The sequence below is a fragment of the Mauremys mutica genome, chromosome 7 (assembly GCF_020497125.1).
Source record: "Mauremys mutica isolate MM-2020 ecotype Southern chromosome 7, ASM2049712v1, whole genome shotgun sequence".
Classification (NCBI taxonomy): Eukaryota; Metazoa; Chordata; order Testudines; family Geoemydidae; genus Mauremys; species Mauremys mutica.
This window is the reverse complement of record NC_059078.1, coordinates 733,351-761,138: the sequence shown is the minus strand read 5'-3', so window position 1 is coordinate 761,138 and position 27,788 is coordinate 733,351. Positions and strand designations below refer to the sequence as shown.

Genomic DNA, 27,788 nt, shown 5'->3' with positions numbered 1-27,788 from the left:
GACACTTCATTCAGCTGAGAGCACATTTCAGCCTGGGCAGCTTTTCCAAGCATGACGTGTGCACCTCACAAGCCTTGGCCCAATTCTTCAGTCTTCTGAGTGCAGAATAAATTAAGGGAAATTGGGCCAGGACACCAGGGCTTCCATCTCCCCATGGTAACAGCACTAACGAGTTGCTTGGCTCTTTAGTCCAGGCAGCAGCCGGCACAAGCTGCTTACCTCTGCAGCTTCACAGCAGAGAACTCCTCCGAGGTGATGTGCTTCAGAAAATTGAAGCAGAAAAAGAAAATCTGCGCAAAGGGAGAGAGAAGAGAAGCTTGATAAGAATTCACAGGGGCTGCAGCCTCTTATTTTAATGGGGGGAGGATGCTGAGGGGAGGAGACAGCAATGCACCTGCAGTTACCAACAGAGAGTCCAGCGTTAGCCACGGTCACGTTTTGGGCCTTCTGTTTCAGAGCCCTCTGCTGGCTTGCCCTGGATCTGAGTGGGGAAGCTCCCCCCAGGGGTGGTACCACCACCCTTGCCTGCTGAACGGGCCAAGGACCTTCACACAAGGCCCACCGCAGTCGAGAAGGGCCAGGACAGGTCCCGTGTCCTTGCCAATGCAGCACCAGAGGGTGAGGGTCACCCAGCAGCAGAATAGGGGCGCTCAGGAGAGCAGTGACCTCCCAAACACCAAGTATCACGGCACAGCCTGCTCTCTGATCTGGCTGTGCCCCACACGGCTCCCACCGCCTGACACAAATGTCTCTTGCCAGAATGACAGCAACAGGACAGCTTATCTGCAAGGATCACAAGTGTCAGGACTGTGGTGCATCTGACCGCTAAATAGCAGCTCTAAACCCCCCGGTGCCAGAGCGCCCCGAAGAGAGGCGTGCGGGTTAGCCGCCCAGTTTGTGAACAACTTCTCAACTAACTATGTTTCAGCACTCTGAATTCAGAAGCCTGAAGCATCCCTTCTCAGAGCTGAACCGAACCATTATATCTCCGGGCACTGTTGTCCGAGATGAGGTAAGGAAGGCCTGCTGCACTAACAGCGGACACGTCGAGATTACAAGATCTAATCCACCCACAGTCCTTGGGCCCCAGGACAGCGTTCTTACACGCAAGGAAGGAGCAGAAGCAAGGTACAGTCCTAATACCGCCAAGGCCTGGCGACAATGGATGCCCAGCCAGATCAATGAGACGCCGAGCTGCAAGGACGGCTGCTACCTTGAGCCTGCTATGTAGTGGTAGGGTACTGCACTCAGGCCCTGCTCACCTACTGCCTCCTGCAGGGCCACTCACCTCCTCTCCTTTACTGAGCCGATCAACCAACATGTGCCTGGAAAGAGAGCAAGGGAAAGGAGATCACAAAGTAGGGATGAGAATGAGCAGTGAAGGACCAGGCCATGAGCTGTCAGGCACAGGCAGCGGCCTTAGGCGTTGGGCAGAACCTGTACAAGCCCCTCCCGCCCAGCAAGGTGGCAAGCAGCTCAAAGCAAATGTGCCAAGTCCCCCGAGGAAAGCCATTCCCTCAACCCAAGCAGGTCACCCCCTAACCAGACCATGAGAGGGCCCCTCTGAGAGCCTGCCCAGCCCTGGGCAGCGTCTGCACCTCTCAGCGAACCTACCCAAAAAGGAACCAGTCATAGGCCACTGTCAGGTAAAGAATCTCCGCAGGCTCCAGCGAGGCATGGATAAGCCCATCCTGGGAAGGAAAGAGGAGGGAAGCCTCAGGGATGCAGCAGCCACTAGAACTGGGGCTGAGGGTGCAAGCGCCACCGGGAACCGCCAAGGAGAGCGTCTCCAGCACCACAAAGGGGGACGTCCAGCTGGCTCGGTCCCCCCCTCCAGGTGCGGAGCAGCCCCCATCTCCGTTACACAGCATCTCAGGTCCAAAGCAGCAAATGCCTTACCTTGCCCCCTCAATACAGGCCAGCACACCAGGCTGTGCCTCCAGAGCCCATTCCCACACCCCTCTCCAGACGCTGCCCTGGTAGCTAGGAACCTCTTTGGGTCACATGGCTGCTCAGCCACCCCCAAACTGTCACTCCCCGAGGCGCAGCAAATCCGTTCTGTACTCACAGCCCACAAGGAGAGGCGCAGGAGGGCGACGAAGAGAGGGGTTCGGTCCCAGCCGGATATACAGTGTACCAGGAGCCCGCTGTCATCTGCTCCAGGGGCGGGAAGGAGAGGGAGAGAGAGAGCTTTGTAAGAAGAATGGAGTGTTACTTACACTAGCCCCGTGATTCACTGCACGCCTCCCCCCTGCAGCACCGAGGGCTGTTTGCAGGGGAGGGAAGGGAGAGCACAACTGGCCTTACTAGCTAGAACGTCCTCTTGGGCGAGGGCTGTCTCCAGAATGAAGGACGTGGAAAGTCCCTGGATTCAGCATGTCATGCCAAACTGTTGCAATCCTAGTCTCCCCAGCTGCTAGGAGTAAGGAATCCCCATGATGGGGAAACAGCTGGCCAGTTACACCTCCCCTAGCCCCTCACCAATCAAAGCACCAAGCCTGCCTGAGGTGAGCATTTCCATCCTTTTTCCAGTCTGAATGAGCTAGACCTCAGCTCCAGGAGCAGCAGGCCCTCTTTCACCCCAGAGATGTGACGACATCTCCACAGAGCAGAGTGGCCAAGAACAGGCCGCCACCACCACCTCCATTATACACACCATTCGCAGGGCACAGGCCATGTGGCAGCAGCACACAACTTGGCTGCTAAGTCACCCACGGCTCCTGCTAGGCTGCGAGGGTGTTGGCAGAGATCTGACGGCTCTAACTCGGCGAGTGCGGAGTGCAGTGTCTGACACTGCTCTAGATCTACAAGCCACCAGCCCGAGCTAAGGGGCTTGGCAAGAAGAGAATGAAAATGAAACAGATAAAAGGAGACCCTTCTGAGGCCAAACCCAGAGAAACGGCCCCAGCAAGACAGGAACATCAGGCTTTTCCCTTCTACAAACCCTAGTCTTAGCGCACAGCCTTCAAAAGCACCAAAGTGACCTGGCGCCCATCTCATCGCACCAGGGAGGCTCAGAGCTGGGGTCTAACTCACTTTGGGGGGAAATGAGACCTTGGCCTTTGACAATTTGATTTTTACATAATCAGCCGCCCTGCCAGTGGGGAAGGAGAGGCCTCGTCCAAGGGTTGGGATTTTCCTGGGTAACAGGACTCCCCTTTGAGTACTGAAGTCCAGGACAACACCCCACAAGGGGCAGGAAGAGAGTCACGTTCTCTAAAAGGTCTGGACAGTGGCAGTGTTAGTGCCCTGGAGAAAGCCCATACGCTCTGGCCACAGAGCCAGCTGGGAATGCAGAGAAGGCGCAAACCTCACCGTCCCCATTGATGAGTGAGATCAGCAGCTTCAGGTAGTTCTGTGTCTGTTGCACCAGGTCCCAGCTCTGTGGAGAACAGGAGGTGAGGCCCTGCATACAATTAACCACTGCCCTGCAGCATAGGGAACCTGCTCTCCTCTCTCCACAGCCGAATGCAGGAAGAGGGCGCTAGGGCTAAGACAATCCCATGGCAATATCCAAGGGGGCAGTCCTCCCCCTCCCTACCCGGCCTCCCACTGGCCTGCCAAGGTGCCAGCCGTGCAGTCCAGGAGACCCTGCCGACAAGGCAGAGATTGGGACCAGGGGCTGGGCAATGAAAGCAATTTTGCTGCTCACAGGACTTCCCCAAGAAGGTGTTCAAACCTCCAAGAACAGGTTCTTTTGACTAAAGGGAGGACACAGAACCCATTTTGCCATTGCAGCAGCAAGGCGGACCAAGTTGCATAGGAAATACAGACATTCGGTTGAGCTCCCCCTGGGCCACAGTATGTTCAGGACGATGACCCAGAGCCAAAGAACTCTCTACTGGGTGCCGACCCACTTCTGCCAAAACCCCAAATGCGGGGGAAGGGTGACTGAGCGGTGGCGTTCCAGCTGCAGTGCGTGCTGGGACAGGCATGCTGTGGTTAGGAGAGCCTCCCCTGTGACTGGAGTGCTCTGCCTGCAAGGCTCAGACAAGCCTGTCTAAGTGACCCCCTCCCCTTGCTCCACAGACAGGTAACAGACTTCTTGAGCCAAGTAGCACAGGAGGGTGGCTCAATCCAGACAGCTCAAATGCTACAGGGACACGGGAAGCAGATATTTTACCTCCCTAAACAAAACCCTTCCACTGCCCTATTAGCACGATCACAGCCCATCAGCAGTTGGCCATCAAGTGGTGACTGACTGCAGGGGGCTCTGCCTCTTTGGCAGCCTGCACTCACCACCCCAGCAAGGCTGCGTTTGGGGAAGGCATGGAGGGTCCAGGCAACCGAACCTTCTAATCTTCCCCAATGCCAGCGAACGCACAGAGTCTCCTCTCAGCCCTGCTCCAGCAGCAGCAGACAGAACACTGCAGTAGCACCCAAAAGCGCTCGGTGACGGTCAGACGTACAAAGACACCTGCCCTGCTCTGCAATCTCAGAAACAGGTAAGTGGGGGAAAGGGACACACCATATGTCTAGGAGGCAGGGGCACATGTCCTCCCAACATTTTAGGTTGGGCCTTTCATCTGCTCTCCCCCATATCTTGTCAGGATACCTAGGGTGAGCGATTCCCAGAGTTCATCCGCCTGCCTGGTATTCTGATGAATAGAGTCAGCTGTGCTCCAGGGCATCTGTGCTCTGACTGGCTCCGCTCTGAGACTGCTGGTTACTTTTGATTCCTGTTGTTTATGTTGGTATTTAGTATTTTCATTGCTGATCCTTTGACAAATAATGGCACCAACTTTGAGAGGCTGAGAGAGCCTCTTAGTACTCCAGGGCGAGCAGTGGAGGATGGAGTGTGCCAGGCGCTTCTGTACTACAACTTGCCATGGAAAACCGGAGAGGCTGAGGGAGCTGCGGAACGTCAGGAAGCGAAGTGGAACAGCCTGTAGTGCCGCTGCACTCTAGCGGCGTGGAAACGCCAGCGCTAAGGAAGCCGTGGGAGCCTCAGAGGTAACTCGTGCTGCTGCTGCAGTAGTGAATGAGGGGAGCACACTGGTTAAGTGAAGAGTTGTCCATGTTCCTGTCTGAACTGACTACAGACAATGCTGCAGGTCTGAACCAAGAGCACAGACTCACCTGGCACCATGAAGGGCAGAGGGAAAGAAGCCCTGGCTGATAATCTTTCAGTAGCAAATGAAATCTGTCCGGAAGTGCCACAGAAGGCACGCTCCTTCGGGAAGTCTCTAGTGAACGCGGTATGGCGTGCGCACAACACTCGGCATTTACGGCACTTGGCCCAGATTTTGCTTTTTGCTGGTGATGTATCAATAGAACCGGATGAAATGCCAGCTATGCCAGTGACGTGATAGTGTGGCATGTATTTTACAATCACTTGTATGTACACCATCTTCGCAGGCCATCACCACACTGAACAATCGCACCTTGAGGGCTCTGTGGAGCAGGATGGGTCATCGCTTCAGCAATCCGTCAAACGGGAACACCTTCTCTGTGGGCCCATCTGGGGAAGGCACGTCTCACGTTCCTTTCACAGGCATAACTCCATGAACCCACCCTGTGCGCCTACACAAGCTAGGCCTGTATAGCTGGGATTGGGTAATTTACTGCAGCTACTATTTGGCTACTCTGAAACCAAGAGATGTCGTTTTCAAATCCAAGAAGGGCCTCGTTAGCCATGCGTGAGGGACAGTAACATGGGGCATGTTAGAACAGAACTGCCTATTTCTCTGGGGATTTTGAACCCATCTAGAAAACAGGCAGCCATGTTGCTGTCTCCCCACTGCCCAGCTTAATTTGCAATGGCACCGATGCATGCAAGCAAAATGGCTGAGGCCAGGAATGCCCCATGTTAGTGACATTTCTGGTTTGGGGGTTTAAGTCAGCTGCTTTTCTAGGCAATGCTGCAAGGGGGTATTGGAGTGATTAGAGCAGACGAAGGTGGAGAGAGGATTCCACAAGGCCATTCCATGCACACAGGACAGCATGGAGGTGCTCAGGAGAGAAAGAAGTGGAGGCTGGCATCACTGGAAGAGTGGTGGGGACACAAAAGGCGGCTACACAGCGCCCGCACTTTGAAGGTAAGAGCAAATGCAGACGCGAGGACCCCAGTGAAGCAGCACTGATGGGGCGGGAGGCACAGAGGCAGGAAAGGATTTGGGCAGTGGCATTTTAGATGGAACTGCCTGACCTGCAGTGATGGGAGGGCTCATTCTGTACATGCAGCTCCCTGCTCTCAGATGCAGGGAGTGACAGCCTCATGATCTGAGCACTTGTGTGACAGGCATGTTCCTACTCGCAGAGCTCTGCCGCCAGGGGAGCCATCCCAGCAGAGCATGCAGCTAAACCTGCCACCTAGACTCACCGGGGGATGATGCACAACCTGCACCATGCAAGAGGACAGACTAGAGAACCAGAATGGCCCCTTCCGGCCTTACTCTGAATTCACCAGTGAGCACCCCACTCCTCACCTGGTACTCACTCCAGTCAATGTTCAAAGACCGAGTCAGAGACACTGGGATACTTAATGGAGCATCTACGTAATCCTGCAAAGAGACACACCTCAGTCAATCACAGAGTACTCCTGAAGAGAAGAGAAGCCATTGGGAGGTAACCAGTTACAAACAGCAAAACAGGAAGGGACGAACGATGCTTCTAGCGGAACAGGGCCCAGTAGCCCAAACTGTGGAGTGACTTGATCACTGCTCGTGTTCTGGATGCTACCAGTGCACGACTGTTTCTGCCTAATGAGGGCTACAGAGCGCTTCTGGATGGGGACGCCTGCCATGAGGTAAATGCTTAGGACCTGCTGCAGTGACTGGCGCACACCGTGACTGTTTCCCCCGATCAGGAGAGGAGACAGCTGGGGACAAAGCAGTCTCCAGCCATTTCAGGGGTTCTCCATTGCAGAGCTGTCCCAGAGCCACTCCCACCCAAGAACACAGGCTGCTTGAGAGCTGAAACCAGTTGTCCGCAGTGTCCCTCAGCATTCTATGAGCAAAGAAGTGATGCCCTTGCACAGTGCTTGGAGACTGGAAACGTCATCTCAGCTTTGAGAGACCATTCCTCTGACGAGAGCAGCATATTCCTCCCACCCTACAGTACAAAGGAGCTCCCACAGATACTCCACACATCACAACGTGCTGCCCGCCGCCCACCACCCCAGAAATTCTCATGACTTGGGTTATTACCAGAGCCCAACACACAGCTTCCCTCACGCTCTCACGCCCACATTCCCCTTGCACTGCAGCATGCTCCTCCAAAAGAGGAGACGCCAGGACTGATAGCTGCAAGGCATTCTCTCCCATTCTCCTTGCACTGCCAGCATCGGGGCAGACCACATCACTTCCGTTACGCTCTGTCTGCCCCACAAGAGAGAGGGGAGCATTACAGTACACCCTACAGCCAAGTGAGTTCAAGGGTCCCCAAGGCCTGTCCCCTGTCCTCCCATGAAGGAGGGACAAACCAAATACAAAGGACATCTATTACATGATGACACCATGTTGCTGGATACCAGGACACCAGAACACCACACTTGCCATAGGAGGCTGGACCATTGGCCTGAGCTACTCTTTAAGGAGTTAGCGTTCAGAGATGCCCTCCATTTGTTTGGTTTGAGGGCTGCTGATTCCCTTCCCATGCCAGGGAGGAAGCACAGACTTCACCTGCTATTTTGAAAACCCAAATTCAGTTGCCAGGCATAACAGAACTGCGAGCTACCCCGTCAGAGAGATCTTGGTACCTGCTTCCAGTTAAATACGAGACCCTCAGCTCTGTAATCCCGGTCTTTGTACTCCTTAAAAAATTCACAGCCTGCAAGAGAAGAGGTAATAAACGACAGTGCAGATAACTGATCACGAGCAGCAAAAGCCCCTTTGGGACTGTCAGCCTTAGCTCAGGAGCCAGAGGCCCCAGAGCACCAAGCGAATCAGCAACAGTATGTCCGTAGGAGTTAAAGAGCAGGAATCAGCCCAGCGTGCAGCAACGCTCCAAAGCATGACTCGGAGAGAGCAAACGCCAAAGACTGAGCACGTCTGGAGCTTGAGGGACCCTGATATCCCTCCTTTCCCAAACAGCACATTTCACACAGCGAGCCCCAGCCCCCAGGACCAGCACAAGGCTGTATCGAAAGATCCTGACAGGTCTGTGAGCAGGGCTGAAGTGCCTCAGCAGAGCCCGGGGGACAGCCAGGACTGAAGGGCCCGGCACATTAGGAGAGAGCACTGAGCACCAGAGCCCCACACCTGCAGTGACCCTGAGGGGAGGTCAGCGAACATGGCACATGCGCCATGTTCACAGGAGCACTCTGGTAAGTGTTTCCAGTAGGACTTGAGGAGCACACCAGAGACTGCCAGTTACAGGGAAGAGGGGCGCTGAGTCCCCACCCACACTAGCAGGTCCAGAGGCAATGCCCTGGGGGAAGCCCAGCAAGTTTCAGACAACCCCACGTTTGGTCAGTGTAAACTCTTGGTACACACTGACTGCTGGGAGGGAAAGAGACCTCTCCTCCTTTCTCCCGCGCCTCGTGGACTGGGGAAACCCACTAGCCCACACTTCCTGTAGCCTATGTGTTTTGGGTCCTCTTCTCCTGTGAGCCACCTTACTACTCTGCTGCCATCTGCACAGGTCACTACTGCCCAGAGTTCTCAGAACCAAGCAGTGAGAGTCACTTCAATGTTGCTTGGCAAAGCTCTGCACAGCAGTGCTAACAGCTGTCTGCAGACTCTGGCAGACCACACTGCCCCAGGCAGGAGCTCTTCTGAACCACTATTTGTGCAGCGGTAGTGAGCAGAGACCAATCAGGGATCACGGCCCCACTGTGTTAGGCACTGCACACAAGATGGTCTCTGCCCCAGAGAGCTCACAACCAAGGAACCAAAAAGGATCAGACATTGCTTTTTTTTTTCCCTCTCGTAATTATTAATATAAAACTTAAATCTGGCTTAAATGATGGCTGACCCAATCCCACCACCCCCACCCCAGTAAGAGGCTCCTAGACACTTTGCTGTTTGAAAAGCCCCCTTGGCAACTCAACAAACAGAAGAAGTCCAGAGAGCCAATTCAGAGTGATGGCAGTGAGAACTGGCACCTAAGTTCTGCGACGATGGGCACATCAGATGTCTGCGAATAATGGTCTCAAGTTGCAGTGGAGGGGTTTAGGTTGGATATTAGGAAAAACTTTTTCACTAGGAGGGTGGTGAAGCACTGGAATAGGTTCCCTAGGGAGGTGGTGGGATCTCCTTCCTCAGAGGTTTTTAAGACCCGGCTTGATGAAGCCCTGGCTGGGATGATTTAGTTGGGGATTGGTCCTGCTTTGAGCAGGGGGTTGGACTAGATACCTCCTGAGGTCCCTTCCAACCCTGATATTCTATGATTCTATGAATGAGAGGAAGCCATTTGAATCATGGGAGCATAAACACATCTACAGACTCCTCTCCTTCAACACATGTGCTCACTACATTCTGGAAACTCCAGCTCAGAGCAAGCCAGTCTAAGAACCTGAAATTCTTACAATGCAACCTGAATTTGAGTATTTCCACCAAGTTTTACCACCCATTCGCCACGTTGCTCAGCTTGTGTGTATATGCACCTGGCTTAATGCAATGCACAGTATTACTCTCCTTCCACACCACTACTGTGATTAGGCAACACTCTGAACGACTCCAGCATGGAAGCGAGGAGCTGCCAAGGGCAGCAGCTGCACGGGCACAAGGAGAGGAAGGAGTGTTTCGATGTCACTGTGACTATTATAAGTGGGGTGCGCCAGGCCCCACAACACAGCAGCATTTCGTTTTCACAGCCTCCTGTGCAATTCTCCCTCCTCTGTCTAAACCCTTCACAGAATTAGCCACCGGACCTGGCCATGGGGACATTATGGCTCGCTGGGCCGAAACTCTGCTGCACACACAGGTACTCAAGTTGCGTAGAAGTGGCAGGCGGATGTTTATGGAGCTAATCCCAGAAGACAGCGACATTGGCTTCATTTCTTGGCACCCTGACTATATGGCATAGCAAACTTGGTACATAGCTTGGTTTACAGAGCTTATTTTAATGCAGCCCCCCAGTTTTCTTTTGTCCCTGGTCTTTGTCTCAATTTGCACCTTCACTGTAGGACATCGGGGGGACATGCTGGGAGGTCTGGCAAGGGAGAGGAGGGGGAGAGAGCTTGGGTTTGGAGCAGCAGCTGGGGCAGCTGATGCTTTGCAATAGGGGGAATGAATTTCCCTTTCATCCCCTCCTTTGTGGACAGGAGCAGAGGGATGGAGCCTTGAACCCCGAGAGTCCCGTCCCCCTCCCCCCCGAAAGGAGCCATCTCACCCTCTGTACACTCAGTCATGTAACTGAACCCAGCACCAATGGGCAGGCTGAGCCCCTCCATTTGTGTTTACGTGATGAGTATTAACCAGCAACTGACAAGGGCCCTCGCTACGCTCCAGAGCTAACACAGCCAGCACGGCCAACTGGAGCAGTTCACACCAGTTTGCAGTCTCGGGGCATTGCACTGCAGACTAGCATGGCAGTTCTCTTCAGAATGACAAAGACTAGAAACGTCTTTAAAATGTTTTTCCATCAAAAGGTGGGTTCCATGGCAAATTCCCAAGCATGCAGCCTGGGGTGGGGCTGCAGCACCCTGGCTGGATACACAGAGGAAGATTCTGAACCCAGCTACATCTCTGGGACCTCCTCCATGCACTGGAGACCCTTCTGCCACCACAAGTAGGGCTCAATGCAGATTGGTGCTGGCTGCATCCTCTAGTCCCTCCCCTGCTGCCATCAGGAGAGGAGTTCCCCCTCCAGAGAAAATAAGAGAAAGATCCAGCAACTACCAGTTGCCTCACCACACACAGAGACAATTCCCAATCCCCACCAGCAGATTGTCACCTGGCCCTTGGAGTCCCTCTGGACATCAGTCCTGTACCTGGATATGGGATGGAGAGGAGGGTAAAATCAGCATAGCGCTGAGCTTTGTCCACTTTCTCGGAAGACGTCACACTGAGAAGGATGAGAGGAGAACAGTGCATGTATTTAGTGCATTCAACACAAAGGCACCAACTCCCAGAGGGCAGGAGAGCCACTCCATCTGTCCAATTAGAAGAATCTGCATAGTCAAGCAATTCCTCCTACATGACAGAACAGCCCCGACTCCAGTTGTGGAGTAAGAGTCCAGCTCACGGACAGTCACACCCTCAGCTCAGCTGAATCCCAGGGGAGGCATTCCCAGTCACTCCTCCACCCACAGACTGGAAGGACACCCCCACTCAAAAATGAGTCTCCTGATCATTGCACCAACTAGCCTCACAGGAGGAAGTCGCATCACAGCTATGATGTGTCCTGCACTTAGGACAGAAGAATCCCATTCACTGTTACAGACTAGGGACCGAATGGCTAGGAAGCAGTTCTGCAGAAAAGGACCTAGGGATTACAGTGGACAAGAAGCTGGATATGAGTCAACAGTGTGCCCTTGTTGCCAAGAAGGCTAACGGCATTTTGGGCTGTATAAGTAGGGGCATTGCCAGCAGATCGAGGGATGTGATCGTTCCCCTCTATTCGACATTGGTGAGGCCTCATCTGGAGTACTGTGTCCAGTTTTGGGCCCCACACTACAAGAAGGAAGTGGAAAAATTGGAAAGAGTCCAGCGGAGGGCAACAAAAATGATTAGGGGGCTGGAGCACATGACTTATGAGGAGAGGCTGAGGGAACTGGGATTGTTTAGTCTGCAGAAGAGAAGAATGAGGGGGGATTTGATAGCTGCTTTCAACTACCTGCAAGGGCGTTCCAAAGAAGATGGATCTAGACTGTTCTCAGTGGTACCTGATGACAGAACAAGGAGTAATGGTCTCAAGTTGCAGTGGGAGAGGTTTAGGTTGGATATTAGGAAAAACTTTTTCACTCACAGAGTGGCAAAGCACTGGAATGGTTTACCTAGGGAGGTGGTGAACTCTCCTTCCTTAGAGGTTTTTAAGGTCAGGCTTGACAAAGCCCTGGCTGGGATGATTTAGTTGGGAATTGGTCCTGCTTTGAGCAGGGGGTTGGACTAGATGACCTCCTGAGGTCCCTTCCAACCCTGATATTCTATGATGCCATGTGGGATTGTGCCCAATGGATCAGAACATCCACCTACCCACTCCCTACTCAGAGAAGCCATAGGACAAACAGGAACCTATTGTGACTGCAGAAGACAGCAAAGTTAAGCAGCTATTCACCCCATCTTCACAACGGCACTGGCACGCTCGACTTGGGTATGGAAGAGAGGACCTTGACGTACAGCCTCAGATACCTCTGGGGTTTCACTTTAAGGCACTGGCTGAATGTCTGGATAACATCTCTAGAAGGCCCTGCCACGAGGGATGCAGTTAGGGGAAGTCAGACTTTTGTGCTTGCTTTAGTCACTGGTCTGCATAATCTAAACAGCAGCTCCATTCCAAAGCCCACATATAGACAAAGGACGCCATACTTACTTTAAGCCAAACTTCACTTTCTTGTTCTCCACCATTAGGTCACAGATATATCTGATAGACAGGTATCGAAGCAGCTTGATGTCATGTCCTCGGACCTTGTCAAACAGCTGGGAGTCTGCATTCCTGCAACAAGGTACAAGGGAAAGCAAGAGTCTCAGGGCCACCCAGACAGGTTCGATTTCCTTCCCAGGGCTGTGGTGAGACTGGATTATACTTGCTGAAGTAGAGCTCCAGTAGCAGTACTCAAGCCGCACTAGCCAGAGCTCTCCTACTCTACACCACAGTAATGGCTTCTGGACCCCTTCAGCAGAAACCTGCAACCAAGAAGCAAGCTGGTGCCATTCATTCCTACAACGACTGCCCAACTGCTCACTAAGAACTCAGAGGGGTTAAGGGCTAATTTTATAACAAGGAATTAGACTGAATCTCAGAACCTGTGTGACTTTCTGCGATGTACTTATCCTTGAGAGAAAGTGCACAGCAGCCAAGCAAGAAAAGCAAGCATCAGTTCAAGGGCTGGAGGCCTTTCCCCTATAGACTTGGATATGCTCAGAAAGCAGAATCTCCTGGAAGACTGGAAGCCAGTTTACGCCCTGGAGCTACTCCATCTGCAGAGGCAGCACCTGCAGTCCTGCCTGGGGCAGCCTCGGAAAAGGGCAGGAATGCAGGTGCTGCCTCTGCAGGTGGGGTAGCTCCAGGGCGTAAACTGTGCACTTTCTCTCAAGGATAACCCTGATAGTTTATGATTCTATGTTCCAAGTAACTATAACACGCAAGCGTCAGAACCCAGTGCTGAGAAGTGAATGGAGCCCCCTAGCCATAGCCTAACAAGAACTGGAGAACGGGGCTAGCTGCTTCCTGGTGTGATTCACAGATGTAACAGGCAGATGGGACCCCTGATAGACTGGTCTGACCTGCTCAACACAGACCTAGGACTTCCATGAATTCATTCCTGCTTCAAGTCCAACAGTGTGAACATGATGCCTCGTTTATACAGCATTGCCGTATTGTGCTGTGAACCTGTCTAGTTCTGTTTGCCATCACCCATAGGTCTTTCAGCATTGCTGACCCCACATGGCTCTCCCACCCACCGAGTCTCAATTCGGCAGGATTTCCCTTCCAGGTACGTCAGCGGCAGCTTGGCAGGCAGAATGGTGCTACTTTCAGTGTCCTCCTTCCAGCCCCGAACCACCACCATGCTGCAGTCACATATGCAGCCTGTTCCTCTCTAAGCAGAGGTCCAGAACCATTTCTCTTCGGTCTGGATTATACACCTGCTAGATCCAGAAGTACCACTTCTGCGTAATTTAGGAGCCTCTTTAATGACTTGGGATCTGCCTGCCCCAGTCCCTCCCCCTCTCAGTCTCCGGTGGGAGATTGGGAGGTTTTAGTTAGCTAGTTGGCCCCAGTGTGCTAGCACATTAGGTCTTAGTTTTTGTACCTACATCCTGAGACGTTCTGAAGGGCTCATCTGTATGAACAAGGAAAACAAGAGCCCACAGCCTGCAGTGACCCCACACTGATCCCACGGTTCAGTTTAGACAGGAAGGAGTTGGAAATTCAGAGGCTGAACTAGCCATCAGCTCTTAACTCCTCTCCCCCAACCCAAATACCACATACAGACCTGAACACAGAATCTTCTTCTGAAAGGTCTTCGGTATCAGCCCATGCATCGTCAGAGCCCCCTGCAGGTAAGCCACAGCAGGGACCATGCATTAGAGGCCAAGGCTTGTTTAACATCTCCAACCTCCCTCCCACTTCACATCCAAGTGGGTTACAAGTTGCCTTTGTCACCTCACTTAAAAGAGTTCTCAGCTGTGACCATCTCCAGCCAGAAACAACCCCACTGTCCCACACACCAAGCCCATCAGTCTCATGAGAGCAAGAGAGGGTTTGGACAACCTAGACAGGTCTGTTCCAGGATGGAATCCAGACCGGAAAGATGCCATCAGATCACAGAACCATTCCCTGGCAGCTATGGCAGAAAAATTACCCATGCTCATTAGTGTTTTGTCCAGTCTAGTTTTAGAAGACCCGGGTTATGGGCTCCTACCACTTCCCTTGAGACTCTCATAGACTAATACATGCTACCATTACCAGAGTTACAATCCTAAACCTAGATTTTATGCCTTGTTCCTAGTTCTATTCCATGTAGTAGAACAAGTTTTTCGACCTGTTAGTGGCCCTTCAAATATTTGAGATCATTGCTCCCTGCCAGCCACTCTTTAACCAAGCTAGATATACTGATCTCCCTAAGTCACCCCCTCCATCCCACAAACATTTTTTGCTGCTCTTCATTGAACTCAGCTGTATCAATACCTTTCTAGTACTCAGGAGCCCAGAAATAGACCCCATATTCTAGGTGGCACCATACCAGACGGATTATTATATACTGCCCCCCCCCCCCAAATGTGCACAGGTGCTATATTCACACTGATTTGCAGGCACTGGCAAGCCCACTCAAGTATCTATGCTGCCTCACTTACCTGAGAAAATGTAGTTGTACCCAGTACGTCCATACAGTTCCCCCCATCCAGCCAGGGTCGCTGACCGACAGACATGCTGGAGAAAATGTCGTTATTAACAACTTATAGACGCTGTATTCCTCCGCAGGCCTCCTGCCCATGTACACCGAAAGCCCATGCCTCGTTTCTGTCCACTGAGCACCCTCTATCTCACCATTCTCGCTTCACAGGTTTCTCCCTGGAACTGAGCCGCTATGGTCTGGATTATTTTTCATTAGCTTGTGTATTTTCCAGATGAATTTCAGGGTTATTTCTTACCACCTTGCTGACCTCTAGTGCCTGTATCTTCCTCACTCTCACTAAGTTAGTCATGTTGGAGTTTTGATAACATACTGGCTGAACCTGATCTTCCCAATCGTTACCTTGCTACATCTCCCCCCCCCCCAAACAACTGATGACATCGATTCACTCGTTCTGAAGGGCCAGCAAGGTCAGTCCACATGACACTGTACTAGCCAAGCCAAAATGAACGGGTTTGAGGTAAGACAGCATGAGACAAAAGACGGTTACCATAGTTCTTCGAGCTGTGCTGCACATGTTCTTCCACTGTAGGTGCATGTGCTACTCCTGGGGGAATTCTGTGCCACTGCACAATGCAGTATTTTGCAGAATACAGAATTTCCTTTCCCCCACAGAAATGGGCTGCAGTGCTGCTAGCCACCACTAGGGGCTGCTGGACGCGGTAGAGGCCAGCTCTTACCTAGACGACACTGCTGGGGTGGAGGGGCCGGGGGAGAAGCTAGGGGGTTCCCAGCATGCCCTGGGGGAAGGAGAGGGTGGCAGGCAGGAAACTCCATGCAAGCCTGGGACTGAGCATCAGGCTGTTTCTCCCTCTGGATCCCTGGGTGGGGAAGCGGAGGTATCTGGGCTGGGGGGGACCATAGCTGGGCTCTGGGGGGAGGGGGTTCAGGTATATTGGCTGGGGGAGGCCCAGCTGGGCTCGGTGGAGGGGTGGGGGCAGAGAAACAGGAACGGAGTTGTCATAGGGGGTTCTTTAACTCTCTACTCCTGGGGGAATGTGTGTGTGTGTGTGTCTGTATTGTTACAGACATACTTGCTGACAGGTATTTCAAAATAAATTACCAAAATAACTCAAACTGGCGTGATTATGTAGTGTTATCTTGACAAATAACATTTGCAGAATTTGTAAATATCGCGCGCAGAATTGTTAATGTTTTGGCACAGGATGCGCCCAGGAGTAACAGCAGCAAAGAGGCCTGTGGCACCGTATAGACTAACAGACGTACTGGAGCATGAGCTTTCGGGGGTGAATCCCCACTTCGCCGGATGCGTGTGCACCTCACGCACAGTTGGAGATTTCCCCCTCCAGAGATTTCCCTGTTGGGGCAGCTTGAGAGCCCTCTTGTGCCTCACACCACGACATGCAGCTATAGAGAACCACACTCCCCCGCCCCCGTCAGCTCCTTCCTCCCCGGGAAAGATGCCGACTGAGAGGGGGAGGAGGGCAAGCAGTGCAATGGGCATGGGCAACACGTCTCAAAGAACAACCATGACGGACAGGCAGGGACCTGTTTTTTCCTCAAGTGATTGCTCACGTCCACTTCGCGTGGTTTGAGGTGGAGGTGGGCTTGGACTCTACTCAAAGACTGCAGGAGCACTTGTCCAAATCTGGCATTGCCTCTAGATTGATGGGAGATGGCAGAGTGAGAGGCAAACGTATGGCGTGCTGACCAGGTTGCCAACCTACAAATATCAGAATGTGAATACAAGCCAGAAAGACAGCAAACATTGCCTGTGACCTGCTCAAGCGAGCCATCTCTTCACCTGATGTTCCACCTCTGAGTAATCAGTGGCATAAATGAATACAGGCAGAGACCCTCTGGGTGGCCCTTTACTCTGCCTGACACTGTGACGAAGAGTAGAGATCTAGTCCAATCCAATAAAAAGCCAAAGCTCTTCTAACATCTAGAGTATGGAGCTTTTCTTCCCCTCTACTCAACTGGGGCTTTGGAAAGAAAGTCAGGAAATAAATCATTTGATTCATGTGAAATTCGGAAACCACTTCAGACAGGAATTTAGGGTGCAGTCAAAGGAAAACCTAGTCCCTAAGGAAAGTTGTACAGAGAGACTCTGATACTTAATCTTACAGCTCTTCATTTCTCCTGGCCAAGGTTATAGCAACCAGAAAACCCACTTTCATAGACAGATATAACAGAGAGCAAGTTGCTAGTGGCTTAAAGGGCGGGGGGCCCATCAACTTTGCTAGCACTAAATTTAAACTCTACTGTGGAACTGGGCTATGAACCTGTGGGTACAATCTGTGCAAACCTCTTAGAAATCTGATGGACATAGGGTTTGAAAAAGTTGATTGGTTATCCACAGGAGGGTGGAAAGTTGAGATAGCCACCAGGTGGATGCTGATGGAACTAAGAGCTAACTTTCCTGGTTCAGAAACAAAAGACAGTCCATGATAATGGCAATTTGGAGCTTGAGATAGGAGGCGTACCTCTTTGTATGGCCCAGACAGAGAACCTCTTCCATTTATCAAGGTTACGTGACATACTTGAAGGCTTCCTGCACCCCCTGAGAGCAAACTCGTTTGGGGTAGTCAGCCATGAGGCATCCAGTCAGGTGCAGGGCTTGAAGGCTGGGATGAGGGAAGTGGCCGTGGCCCTGGGAGATCACATTCACATCTCTTGGGAGTAGCAGCGGAGGTCTGATCAATGGTTTTCAATTCTACTAGCCCCACTGTTGACAGGGCCATGCAGGGGCTCTTAGAATAAGGCGAGCAGAATCTTGCTTGACTTCAGATAGGACTTTGGGCAGGAGCGGAACTGGTGGGAAGGCATACAGCTGACCTCTCAACTGGGCCAGGAGGAAAGCGTCTCTCAGTGAACCGGGGCTGTGACCCACTTGGGAACAACAAAGATGACTTTTTTGTTTTCTCTTGTTGCAACCATATTGGGGAGTTCCCCACTGCTAGAAAATGGACCTGGACATATCTGGTCGAAGAGACCCCTTGTGGTGACCTGCAAACGACCTGCTGAGGTGGTCGGCCAGACATTTAGAACTCCCAGAAGGTAAGCAGCTTTCAGACTGATGGAAGTGGTGATGCAGAAATCCCAAAGGAGGATCGTCTCCTGGCATAAAACTTTGACAAGCCTCCTTCTACCCCCCTCCCCACATTGCTTGTTTACATAGAACATGGCTGCTGTGTTGCCCACCCCGGCATGCAGAAGGAATGCCACAGAAGCCAAAGAGATGGCCAAGAACTCCTTGATATTTATATGGAGACTTAGATCCTGGGGAGACCAAAGGCCTTGAGGCTGACCAGGACCTAAGTGGTTGCCCAACCTAGATCTGATGCATCTGTGACTAGGTTGAGAGTCTGTAGTGGAGGGGCAAAGGGAACTCCTCGCACGTTCTACCCATTAGTACAGGGAGGACAAGACCCAAGCAGGCCTATTTCATGATGAGCACACCATGGCTAGCCAACCCTGCAGTGCTCTGGAGGTGCAGTCTGTCATGCCATAGCATATAAGTGCATATGAGTCCTAGAAGACTGAGGCTGTTCTGAACTGTGGTGACAGTGCACCTCTAGATCTAGAGCAACGACCCACTTTGTCTGGAACCCTGGCTCTGGCAGGAAAGCCTGGCCTTGGTAGAGTCCAGGACTCTCTTCCCCCCCCCCCCGCCCCAAATGAATTCGGTTCTTTGAACAGGACACAGAGTGGATTTCTCTGTACTGATTAGGAGCTCCAGCACATCAAAAGTGGTACAAATAGTGGTTACACTGGAGAGTACCTAAGAGCTGGACCAGCCTGTCGTCCCGGTAAGGAATTACATGGCCTCCTGACCTTTGCAGGAATGTCGCTGCTACAGCCATGCATTTCATGAATATGCGAGGGGCTACTGACAGTCCAAAAGGCAGTACTGCAAATTGGTAGGAGAATCGGTTGAACATGAACCTCAGATATTTTCAGGGGCTCTGGTGAATTGCTATGTGAAAATAATAGGGCTGGCAAGCGATTACAAAAATTAATCACGATTAATTGCACCACTATTTATTTAAATATTTTTGGAAGTTTTCTACATTTTCAAATATATTGATATTGATTACAACACAGAATACAAAGTGTACATTGCTCACTTTATATTTATTTTTTATTACAAATATTTGCACTGTAATAAACAAAAGAAATAATATACTGTATATATGCGTTCATTAGCCTGTTCATTTATAAGCCGACCCCCCAAGATGGATAGGTAAAAATAGCAAAAACTGTATGATCCTTTCATAAGCCGACCCTGTATTTCAGGGGTTGGCAAACTTTGGCTCCTGGCCCATCAGGGTAGGCTGCTGGCGGGCCTGGTCGTTTTGTTTACCTGGAGTATTCACAGGCACGGAGCCGCTCAGCTCCCAGTGGCTGCACTTCACCGTTCCCAGCCAATGGGAGCTGCAGGAAGTGGCGCCACTTCCCGGAGCTCCCATTGGCTGGGAACAGCAAAGTGCGGCCACAGGGAGCTGAGGGGCTCCATGCCTGCAGATGCTCCAGGTAAACAAAACAACAATATATTAGATATTCAATTCAATTCAATGATTCCACAGAGTTTAAAAATCATCAAATTTTGGTGTAGACCCCTGCTCTTTGATGCGTCACTTTTTTACCAAAAATATTCAGCTTATGAACGAGTATATACGGTATTTCAATTCACCTAATATAAGTACTGTAGTGCAATCTTTTTATCATGAAAGCTGAACTTACAAATGTAGAATTATGTACAAAAAAATAACTGAGTTCAAAAATAAAGTAATGTAAAACTTTAGAGCCTACAAGTCCACTCGGTCCTACTTCTTGTTCAGCCAATCACTCTGACGAACAAGTTTGGTTACATTTGCTGCCCGCTTCTTGTTTACAGCGTCACCTGAAAGTGAGAACAGGCGTTCGCATGGCACTGTTGTAACTGGCATTGCAAGATACTTACATGTCAGATGTGCTAAAGAGTCATATGCTCCTTCATGCTTCAACCACCATTCCAGGGGACAAGCATCCATGGTGATGACAGGTTCTGCTCGATAACAATCCAAAGCAGCATGGACCGATCCATGTTCATTTTCATCATCTGAGTCAGATGCCATCAGCAGAAGGCTGATTTTCTTTTTTGGTGGTTCGGGTTCTGTAGTTTCCACATCAAACGTCTGAAAGCATGCTCCACACCTTGTCCTTCTCAGATTTTGGAAGGCAATTCTGATTCTTAAACCTTGGGTAGAGTGCTGTAGCTATTTTTAGAAATCTCACACTGGTACTTTCTTTGCATGGACAGAATCCCATGCGGAGGTGCCGCAAGAGTAGAAGCTGCCGGTACCAGTATTGCTCTGGGGCTGGAGCTGGGACCGCAGGAGCATGTAGTTCCAGTACTGGTACCAGGCGAGGCTCCTGAATCATGCAAGAAGCCAGCATCAACAAGTTAAGCAATTCCCTGGCTGCCTCGAAAGCCTTGGCTGTAGATGGCCCCACGAAGGGCTCCTGAGCCTGCTCGTCCTTTGGAGAGAGTCTCAGACCCTTCCTGGGTTCTGGAGCCTGCAATCCCTCCTGGCTCACAGATTACTCCTGAGGGTGTGGCTAAGTGCCCCTCCGAGTCCTTGCATCCTCTCAGTGCCTCCTTGGTAGGCTTGGAAGCCCCACTACACAGTCTCTTCTTAGGCCCCACCAATGCAGATGGGGGGAGCACTCCGAACCAACTTGATGCTAGGAACTGTGGATCTTGAACCCAGGTCCTGAGGGCTCTTTGGAGCCAGTAAGTTCCAACCTGCCACCCAGGGACCTGCTAACAGTTGCCAGAATAGCGACTGAACCCGGAAAGAGGGCTCCTGTCCTGGACTCCAAATGGCAGAAAGCTGGGGGTCCTGACTGGTTCACAGCATCTGTATAAACCCAGCACAAGAACAGGAAGTTTTCCATGCAAATGGGATCTCCCTCCTTAGGGCTGCTTCCCCTGCAATACCTGCTTCTTGCTACTGACCTCCTGGTAACCTGACCCTGCCTGCCTCCTGACACTCAGTTTTGCCCTCTGGCTTGCCTTGGACTCTGACCTCCCAGCATCTGACGTGGACTGACTCCTGCTCCAACCACTAAGTCAGACCACCCACGCTCCAGCTGTGACACTTGCACATGCTCAATACCCATTCGGAGCGGGCAGGTTCTGACTGCAGATGAAACACAGGCTCCATAAGCAGATACTGGAGTCTGGCAGCCCTGTCCTTTTTCGAGTGGGGTTTGAACCCTCTACAAAGGCGACGTTTGTCATTTTCATGCATTTCTCCCCAACACTCAATGCAGCTGGGGTGTGGGTCGCTCACTAGCATAGACTTGTTACATGAACAGCAGGCCCTGAAGCCAAGAGAATGGGGCATCAGTCCGGTACTGAGCCCAGCACCCAACCAGGCACCGGTAACCCTACGCTAACAAATACTGTTCAAATTTAGTCTTGTAACCATCTATTTACAGATATACCATACAAGACTGAAAACTACACTACAGGCACCATGTACCCTAACAGAGTGACGACATGTAGATACAAAGATCATAGCACCAACAACTGTCACTGGCAGTAGGAAGGAGCTGAGGCAGGTTGGGGTCAGCGTGTCCCTTTATACCCACGTGCGGTAGCACGAGGTACCCAAGAGGTACTGCTGAGGGAAAAAGCTCTGACAACTGTGCACAAGGCGTGCACACATCTACAGTGGAATGGACACGTGTGATCACTTGAAGAAGAACTGTGGTACATACAGTGTCCCGCAAACTCCCTTCTATGTAACGTCTTTTCCAAAAACGTCACTATGATCTCTTTGGGCTTTGCCAATTAAGGAACGTTACAATTATGCTTAAGTCTGAACTTCCATTGTACCTCCAGCCCCATCACTATTGCCCAGCAGAGGTTCAGGATATCAATCCATACACTGGCCACTTCAGACCACAGAGCTCGTCCCTCCAGTAGCCCCATAATCCCTTTCTGTCTCAGTTCAAGAGATGAAAAGCAATAGTCCTAGCTCCCTTGGGATAACAGAAATACAAGAATCATGGACATTGGAGACAAAGCTCCATTAGGCCATCTCTGTGATCTTGCCTTCCCGCAGTGCATATACAGCAAGCTACTTAATCTGGTCAGGAACAACCTCTGAGGCACACCTCCACAATAAACTATTTGAGAGTATCTTTCCAGCAAAGACAGGGCTACAGAGAAGGGTAACCCTCCCTCTCAACCCCCCCAAATTTCCCTAGCTCTTCAGGAAGAATCTGGTGTTCAGTGAGATGCCAGATGAGGCTTTGTTTGGCACCCTGGCACACTAGAGTAGTTGCTTGATGAAGCAGTAACTTGTTGTAATCTCTAATGCTGTTCTCAGAGTTAGTGTGAGAGCTCCATCCAAGCGCAGTTCTTCCCCCTAAGCCCAGCTTCCAGGGTCATAGCTCAAATCCCACCTGTTTGGGGCCTGGAGAGCAGATATAGCCCCAAGCAGTGACCATCTTCATCACTGATCCAAGGCAACTTACCGGGCTCTTTAGTCTGTGCCCAGGAATAAACATGGAGGGGGCAGGAGAGCTGATGGCCCATAAAGACCTGCCTCCGCACAGCTCCAGTAAACACTGTTCAGAATGCAGGGAGAAAGGACATTCCTGAAGTTAAAGCAAACAGAGACAAATGTGCTTATGCAGTTTTACCTTTCCCTTGTACAGAATGACCGGGCAGACAAATCGTCCTCTACATCTGGCCATTTTACTGCGGTTGATGAGGTCCTGCAGTTTGCTGACCTGCACAGTGCTCTCAAACCTATCAAACAGAGAGAAGAGTCCCCATTAACTCATATCATCATGGTGGCCACATTTCTGGCCACAATCTCAGCACCCACATCCCTTTAGCTGAAAAGCCAGCTATAAAGTCAAGGAGCCAGGGGACTCCTCGAGAAACTACTTGGCTTGTAATCAGATGGATGTGCTCCCAGCACCTAAGTCAAACTCTTGGTGCTGAAACGCAATTGCTCGGTTTGCTCTTGAAGACACTCACTGCAGCAGTATTAGGTGTGTAGAAAGACTGTTGTCACGTGCGACGCCCCTGGAGGTATATGCAAGGCTGTGAGACCATCTTGTCTGCACCTGCCAGGGGTCGGGTCCCTGACAACCCCAGGGACAGACAGCATAAACACTCCTTCGTTTGTGCTCCTCTGCCCCTCTACAGGTTAGCAATAGATACACTCCAAGTCCTCCAAACAGCCCCTGCTCCACCAGACACGCAAATACCAGAACCGCTGTTCTCAAAGGAACAGGACACAGCAGCTTATTAGCCCACCTTACGTTACAGCTCCACTTTAAACAAATCTAAGTGGTGTGTGTTTAAAGAAAGCAAGTACAAGTTTATTTAGCAAAGAACAGAGATTCATGCAATAGAAAACAAATACAGAAGAACCTCAGAGTTACGAACACCAGAGTTATGAACTGAGCAGTCAACCACACAACTCATTTGGATCCGAAAGGAGACACACACACACACACACACACACACGGCAAATAGATCACAGTACTGTGTTAAACTCCGAGGTTCTTCTGTATTGGAAACAAAAGGTTAATAGACAAACTCACACCACACTTTCTATGGTCTAAACTCACCCAACAAGTTCTCCTCCTGTCCAAAAACATTTCTTACCCAAAGTTCTTTGCAGCATTTTCAGACAAGCCTGGCTGAGATCCCCTTTTCATGAAGCAAACCCACTGTCAGTTTACTTCCTCAGTGAGGGATGCCAGGGCATCTTTTTTCCACCCCCAAGAAATACCAGATCAAACATATGACTTTCACCTGAAAACAAGGTTCCTCCCCCCATGCCCCACTGTTTACCTCTCCCTGTTAACTTCCTTCTAAAATCTCCACAAGATCTTCATTAGCATTTGTCTTAGGATGCTAACAGACGTCTACTGTAACACACAAAACACACGGTACTCAGTGCATAGCTAGGGCAATCAGTGTCTACCACCTCCTGTCTGGCAACGTTCTTCTCAAAGCACGCTACCTTAGAGTGACCTGCCTAGAATTACAAGGCCTTAAAGACATAATTTCCTGTATTTACACATCTTCTTACACATTAACTGCACATGCCTCTCGCAATGATTTATCTGACCAATGAGACACAGGCTTTCGCTGGAGACCTTCCATGACATTCTCTGGGGGACTAGCAGGTAGACACCAAAACCAGGGGATCTCTGTAACCCTCAGGTACCCCTGGGCGCAATGCCAAAGAGGTGCCTGGGTCACAGTGTCTGGGCAAGATCCTCCCAGTGCGAGCAGGCGGCAGTGAAGGGCTGGAAGCCCACCAAAGGAAACACTCCCCTGCCACTGGCTGCTAGTAAGACAGGCGTTCTGCTTCTGGCCCCCGGAGCCCCGCTCTGTCCCAATGCAGGCTAGTAATTTACACACCCCACCTTGTTACACTCGAGTGCACAACCCCCTATCTTCTAGGCACCTGCAATGTGCACCAATCCACTGCCTCCATGGAAGCAGGCCTCCCAGCTCACTGGTTTCACCTCAGTGCAACTCTCTCCTTAGCACAAGGCACTTAGACGTGTCTGTAGTGAAACCAAACAGATCGGTATGTAATAGTGCTTGAGCTAGAGATTCCAATATAAATGAGTATAAGGATTTGGAAACATAAGATTACAGGAAAAACATAAGCTGCACTCTCTAGCCTATAATTATTACCCAGTTACTAACCTGTCTCAGAAGGTATTTCTCACCCAAGGTTGGTCTTTGCACCCTCTGTCCCAGCTCAGGGTGGGACCCACTTTTCATGTCACCCCTCCACCCCTGCTCACAGTCTCCTCCTGTAATGGATAACCGTGTGGGCCATTTCTTCTGTGCTTATACACTCACAAGCTATTGTTTCTTAGCCCAGGGCCCCCTCTTCCAAGAACTCTCCTGGGGTTTGTTTGTCTTTGTAAATCTCCAGCCTGCATCTAGTGCAGAGAGGCTGTCTCCAGGGATGGTCACTATGCCAGCGTAGGCCTGTCCCATGAGAACAAAAGACCCTTGGCATGGCTACGGCTGGCCTGGGTCAGCTGACCAGGGCCCACACTGTGGGATTGTAAAATGGCAGCGTAGATTTTTGGATTTGGGCTGCAGCCCAAGCTCTGGGACCCCATGAGGGGGCAGGGTACCAAAGGCTGCACTCCAGGCCAAGCCTGAACGTTTAGCCCTGCAGTCCAAGCCCCATGAGCCCGGGGGATCTGACCGGGGCCAGCTGTGGCCATGCCACAGGTCTTTTATTCCAGTGTAGAATTATCCATGCTGACTGGGCCAGACCTCAGACTGCCCCTCTTCAGGTGACAGGTTTCTCTTCCGACAGATTTGGAACATGATATCCTACATGTTACACAACTCTACAATTGTTCTCCATACAAACACCTTGCACAAACCACTACAGTCAGCTAGTTCTTAGCTTTGGGCAGAGACCACACACGACCCCTTTCAGCAGGGCATCGAGAAAATGGTCGGACCCAGATGTAATATACCTGCCAGGACATACCTTGGCATGTTTGGGCAAGTCTGTTTCATACATGGCTACCAGAATAGCCTGCTATAGACTGGCTGCAGCAGTATCGTGGTTCACTAGTTTAAGGCACTAGTAAGTGATATGCCAATACCTTGTAAAAAAATCCACTCTATTTACACACTACTTTTTCTCAAAAGAAAATCCTCAACACTCACTGTTCAGGCTGCATTTATGTACACAGATCAAAAAATAGAGAACTCAAGCCTGAATGCTCACTGGATTTTAATGTTGATGATTTGTGCACGTACATTATAGCGTAATTAGACTTATCAACAGTCTAAAACTGGCTGGAAGTTGGAGTGCTAGGTAATTAGATGAATGAAGCATCTTGAGAAGCATCTCCACTGTCAAGGCTGCATTCAGCTATCTAATTAAAGCAAAACTGAAATCCCAAAAGTTTTAGGCCTGTAGACACATCAACCACAAGCTAAACCTCTGTCACTTATGCCCACATATCAGTCTAGGGTTTATAAGAATATGAAGCTACTCCTCAGTGGGTTCTGGATAACTCAAAATGATCCATGGGTAGAGTTTGTGGTCGGTATTTAACATTTTTCATATTCTTCTCATGGACAACCTTATTTCGGCTCTCCACTTCCAAAGAATCTTGCTATGCAGAAGATTTTAAAGAATTAAAAAAATCCAAGTGGCTGCCATTCTTTAATGGTTTGCATTCACAGCCATCTAGGGGAAGTTAGCAAAATGCCAACATGCAAAGTTGTACATAACAGTGGGTAAGCCTGTGTGAGCCTTTGTACAGGGAAAGGTTACCGAAAGATGCATCTGCTCAGAAGAGACTCTGCAGAGACGAGGTCCCTGCTTCAACAGATACTAGGAGCTCTGCAAGGCAAGCACCTTCTCATGTACCTCAGAAAGCGTTCCACTACTGCACATCGGAGGGGTACAGAGGAGAGAGCCTGACGGCAGAGAAGACTGTGCCCAATACACAGTTTAATGCCGACCCGATTTAAACCTGACAGTTAATAAAATTCCCAAAGTAAAAGCCTCTGTTACCTGACGGGTTGCAGAAGTAATATATAGCCTTTCTGCACAAGTATGCCACTACAGCATTTTCCATAACAAAAACAAAATCCTTAGAGGCTGAAAGTAATCAGTTAAAGTAACATCCCTAAAATTCCCCACTATCCTTTATGGTTCCTACATCTGGTTGGCAATACTGTCAAATGAATCACCATCTAACACATTTGGACAGGCAGAGTCCGAGATGTATACATCAGCAGTGTATACGTTAAAAGAGTTCATAGTGCGCCTTGTTTAAACTGGATGTGTAATGTGAAAATTCACATAGCCAGGAACTAATTTCACAGACCAAAAAAGCTTTGTTCATGCAGAGCTCAGGTGCCCAGTGGTCTCTCATGCCCTTCCAGAATATCGAGCTCAGCAAAACAAACTTCCAAAAACCAGGAAATACAGAGTTAAGGTAAATGCTTATGCAACCGTAACTCTGCCTCCGCTGGAGCTGGCAATGGCCACTGGCAGTTATCTGCATGCACTCCAGCTGCATTCACTGTGTTAGGTATAGGTATTAGATGGAAGAGCTGGGACTATGATATGAGGTGATCTGGGGGGCAGTATGTGTGTGAATCCCTCTTCCCAACCCCCTCGTGTGGGTGGGGGAGAGAGATGAAAGGAAAGAGGTATGTGTGTACCTTGAGAGATCCAGTATGCCTCATCTCAGCACTGTGCTATGTAAGTCATGGGCTTGGCAGCAGTTAGGTGGGAGAGGAGCATGGTCTGTGGGTTTAATGAAGGGTAAGTGAAAGTAGTATTAGATGGCATTGTGCACACACGGGTGACAGGATTGTAACAATTAGCAGATATGGTGTACTATCTGTGGAGTAGGCTGAGTATTTGAGCATAGGACAGGTGAGGTACCTGCTGCTCAGTACAGGGCAGAGGCAGATCCCAAGTATGTGTTATGAGCACATTGGGGCATTACCTCAATTAAGGCAGAGTTAAGGTTGTGTGTCTACATTCACTCTGTATGTCCTGGTTTTCAGAGGTTTGAGATTTGCTCAACTCAACCTTCTGGAAGGGTACAATATAGCATTGGACCACCATAACTGTATGTTACAATGTTTGTCATCAGTGAATTTCTTAGGTGGGTGGTTTGGTTTGGTTCGTTTTGTTTTTTTTGTGGCAGGGGAGGGGGGGCTTTATAACAGTAAGTGTGTTGTGGGTAGAAGTTTCCGGATATTTAGGCAGTTGTAATTCTCTTGTAGATCTGCAACTGAGACTCTGCTATGGCCAGTTGATAGTATCTAACC

General features: G+C 50.5%; 1 protein-coding gene across 6 annotated transcripts in view; it reads right to left on the bottom strand.

The window, feature by feature from the left end:
- The window catches only part of MTMR14 (myotubularin related protein 14), a 59,638-nt gene that overhangs the window by 21,429 nt on the left and 10,421 nt on the right, over window positions 1-27,788 (bottom strand). For all 6 annotated transcript variants that reach the window (XM_045023008.1, XM_045023011.1, XM_045023010.1 and 3 more), the window contains exons 3-14: window positions 22,625-22,733; window positions 14,904-14,979; window positions 14,042-14,102; window positions 12,418-12,540; window positions 10,877-10,950; window positions 7,700-7,770; window positions 6,429-6,503; window positions 3,316-3,382; window positions 2,069-2,154; window positions 1,615-1,691; window positions 1,289-1,325; window positions 220-290 (exon numbers count right to left, since the gene is read on the bottom strand). In XM_045023008.1, coding sequence (XP_044878943.1) covers window positions 220-290; window positions 1,289-1,325; window positions 1,615-1,691; window positions 2,069-2,154; window positions 3,316-3,382; window positions 6,429-6,503; window positions 7,700-7,770; window positions 10,877-10,950; window positions 12,418-12,540; window positions 14,042-14,102; window positions 14,904-14,979; window positions 22,625-22,733 — 927 coding nt within the window. The remainder of the gene's footprint in view (window positions 1-219; window positions 291-1,288; window positions 1,326-1,614; window positions 1,692-2,068; window positions 2,155-3,315; window positions 3,383-6,428; window positions 6,504-7,699; window positions 7,771-10,876; window positions 10,951-12,417; window positions 12,541-14,041; window positions 14,103-14,903; window positions 14,980-22,624; window positions 22,734-27,788) is intronic.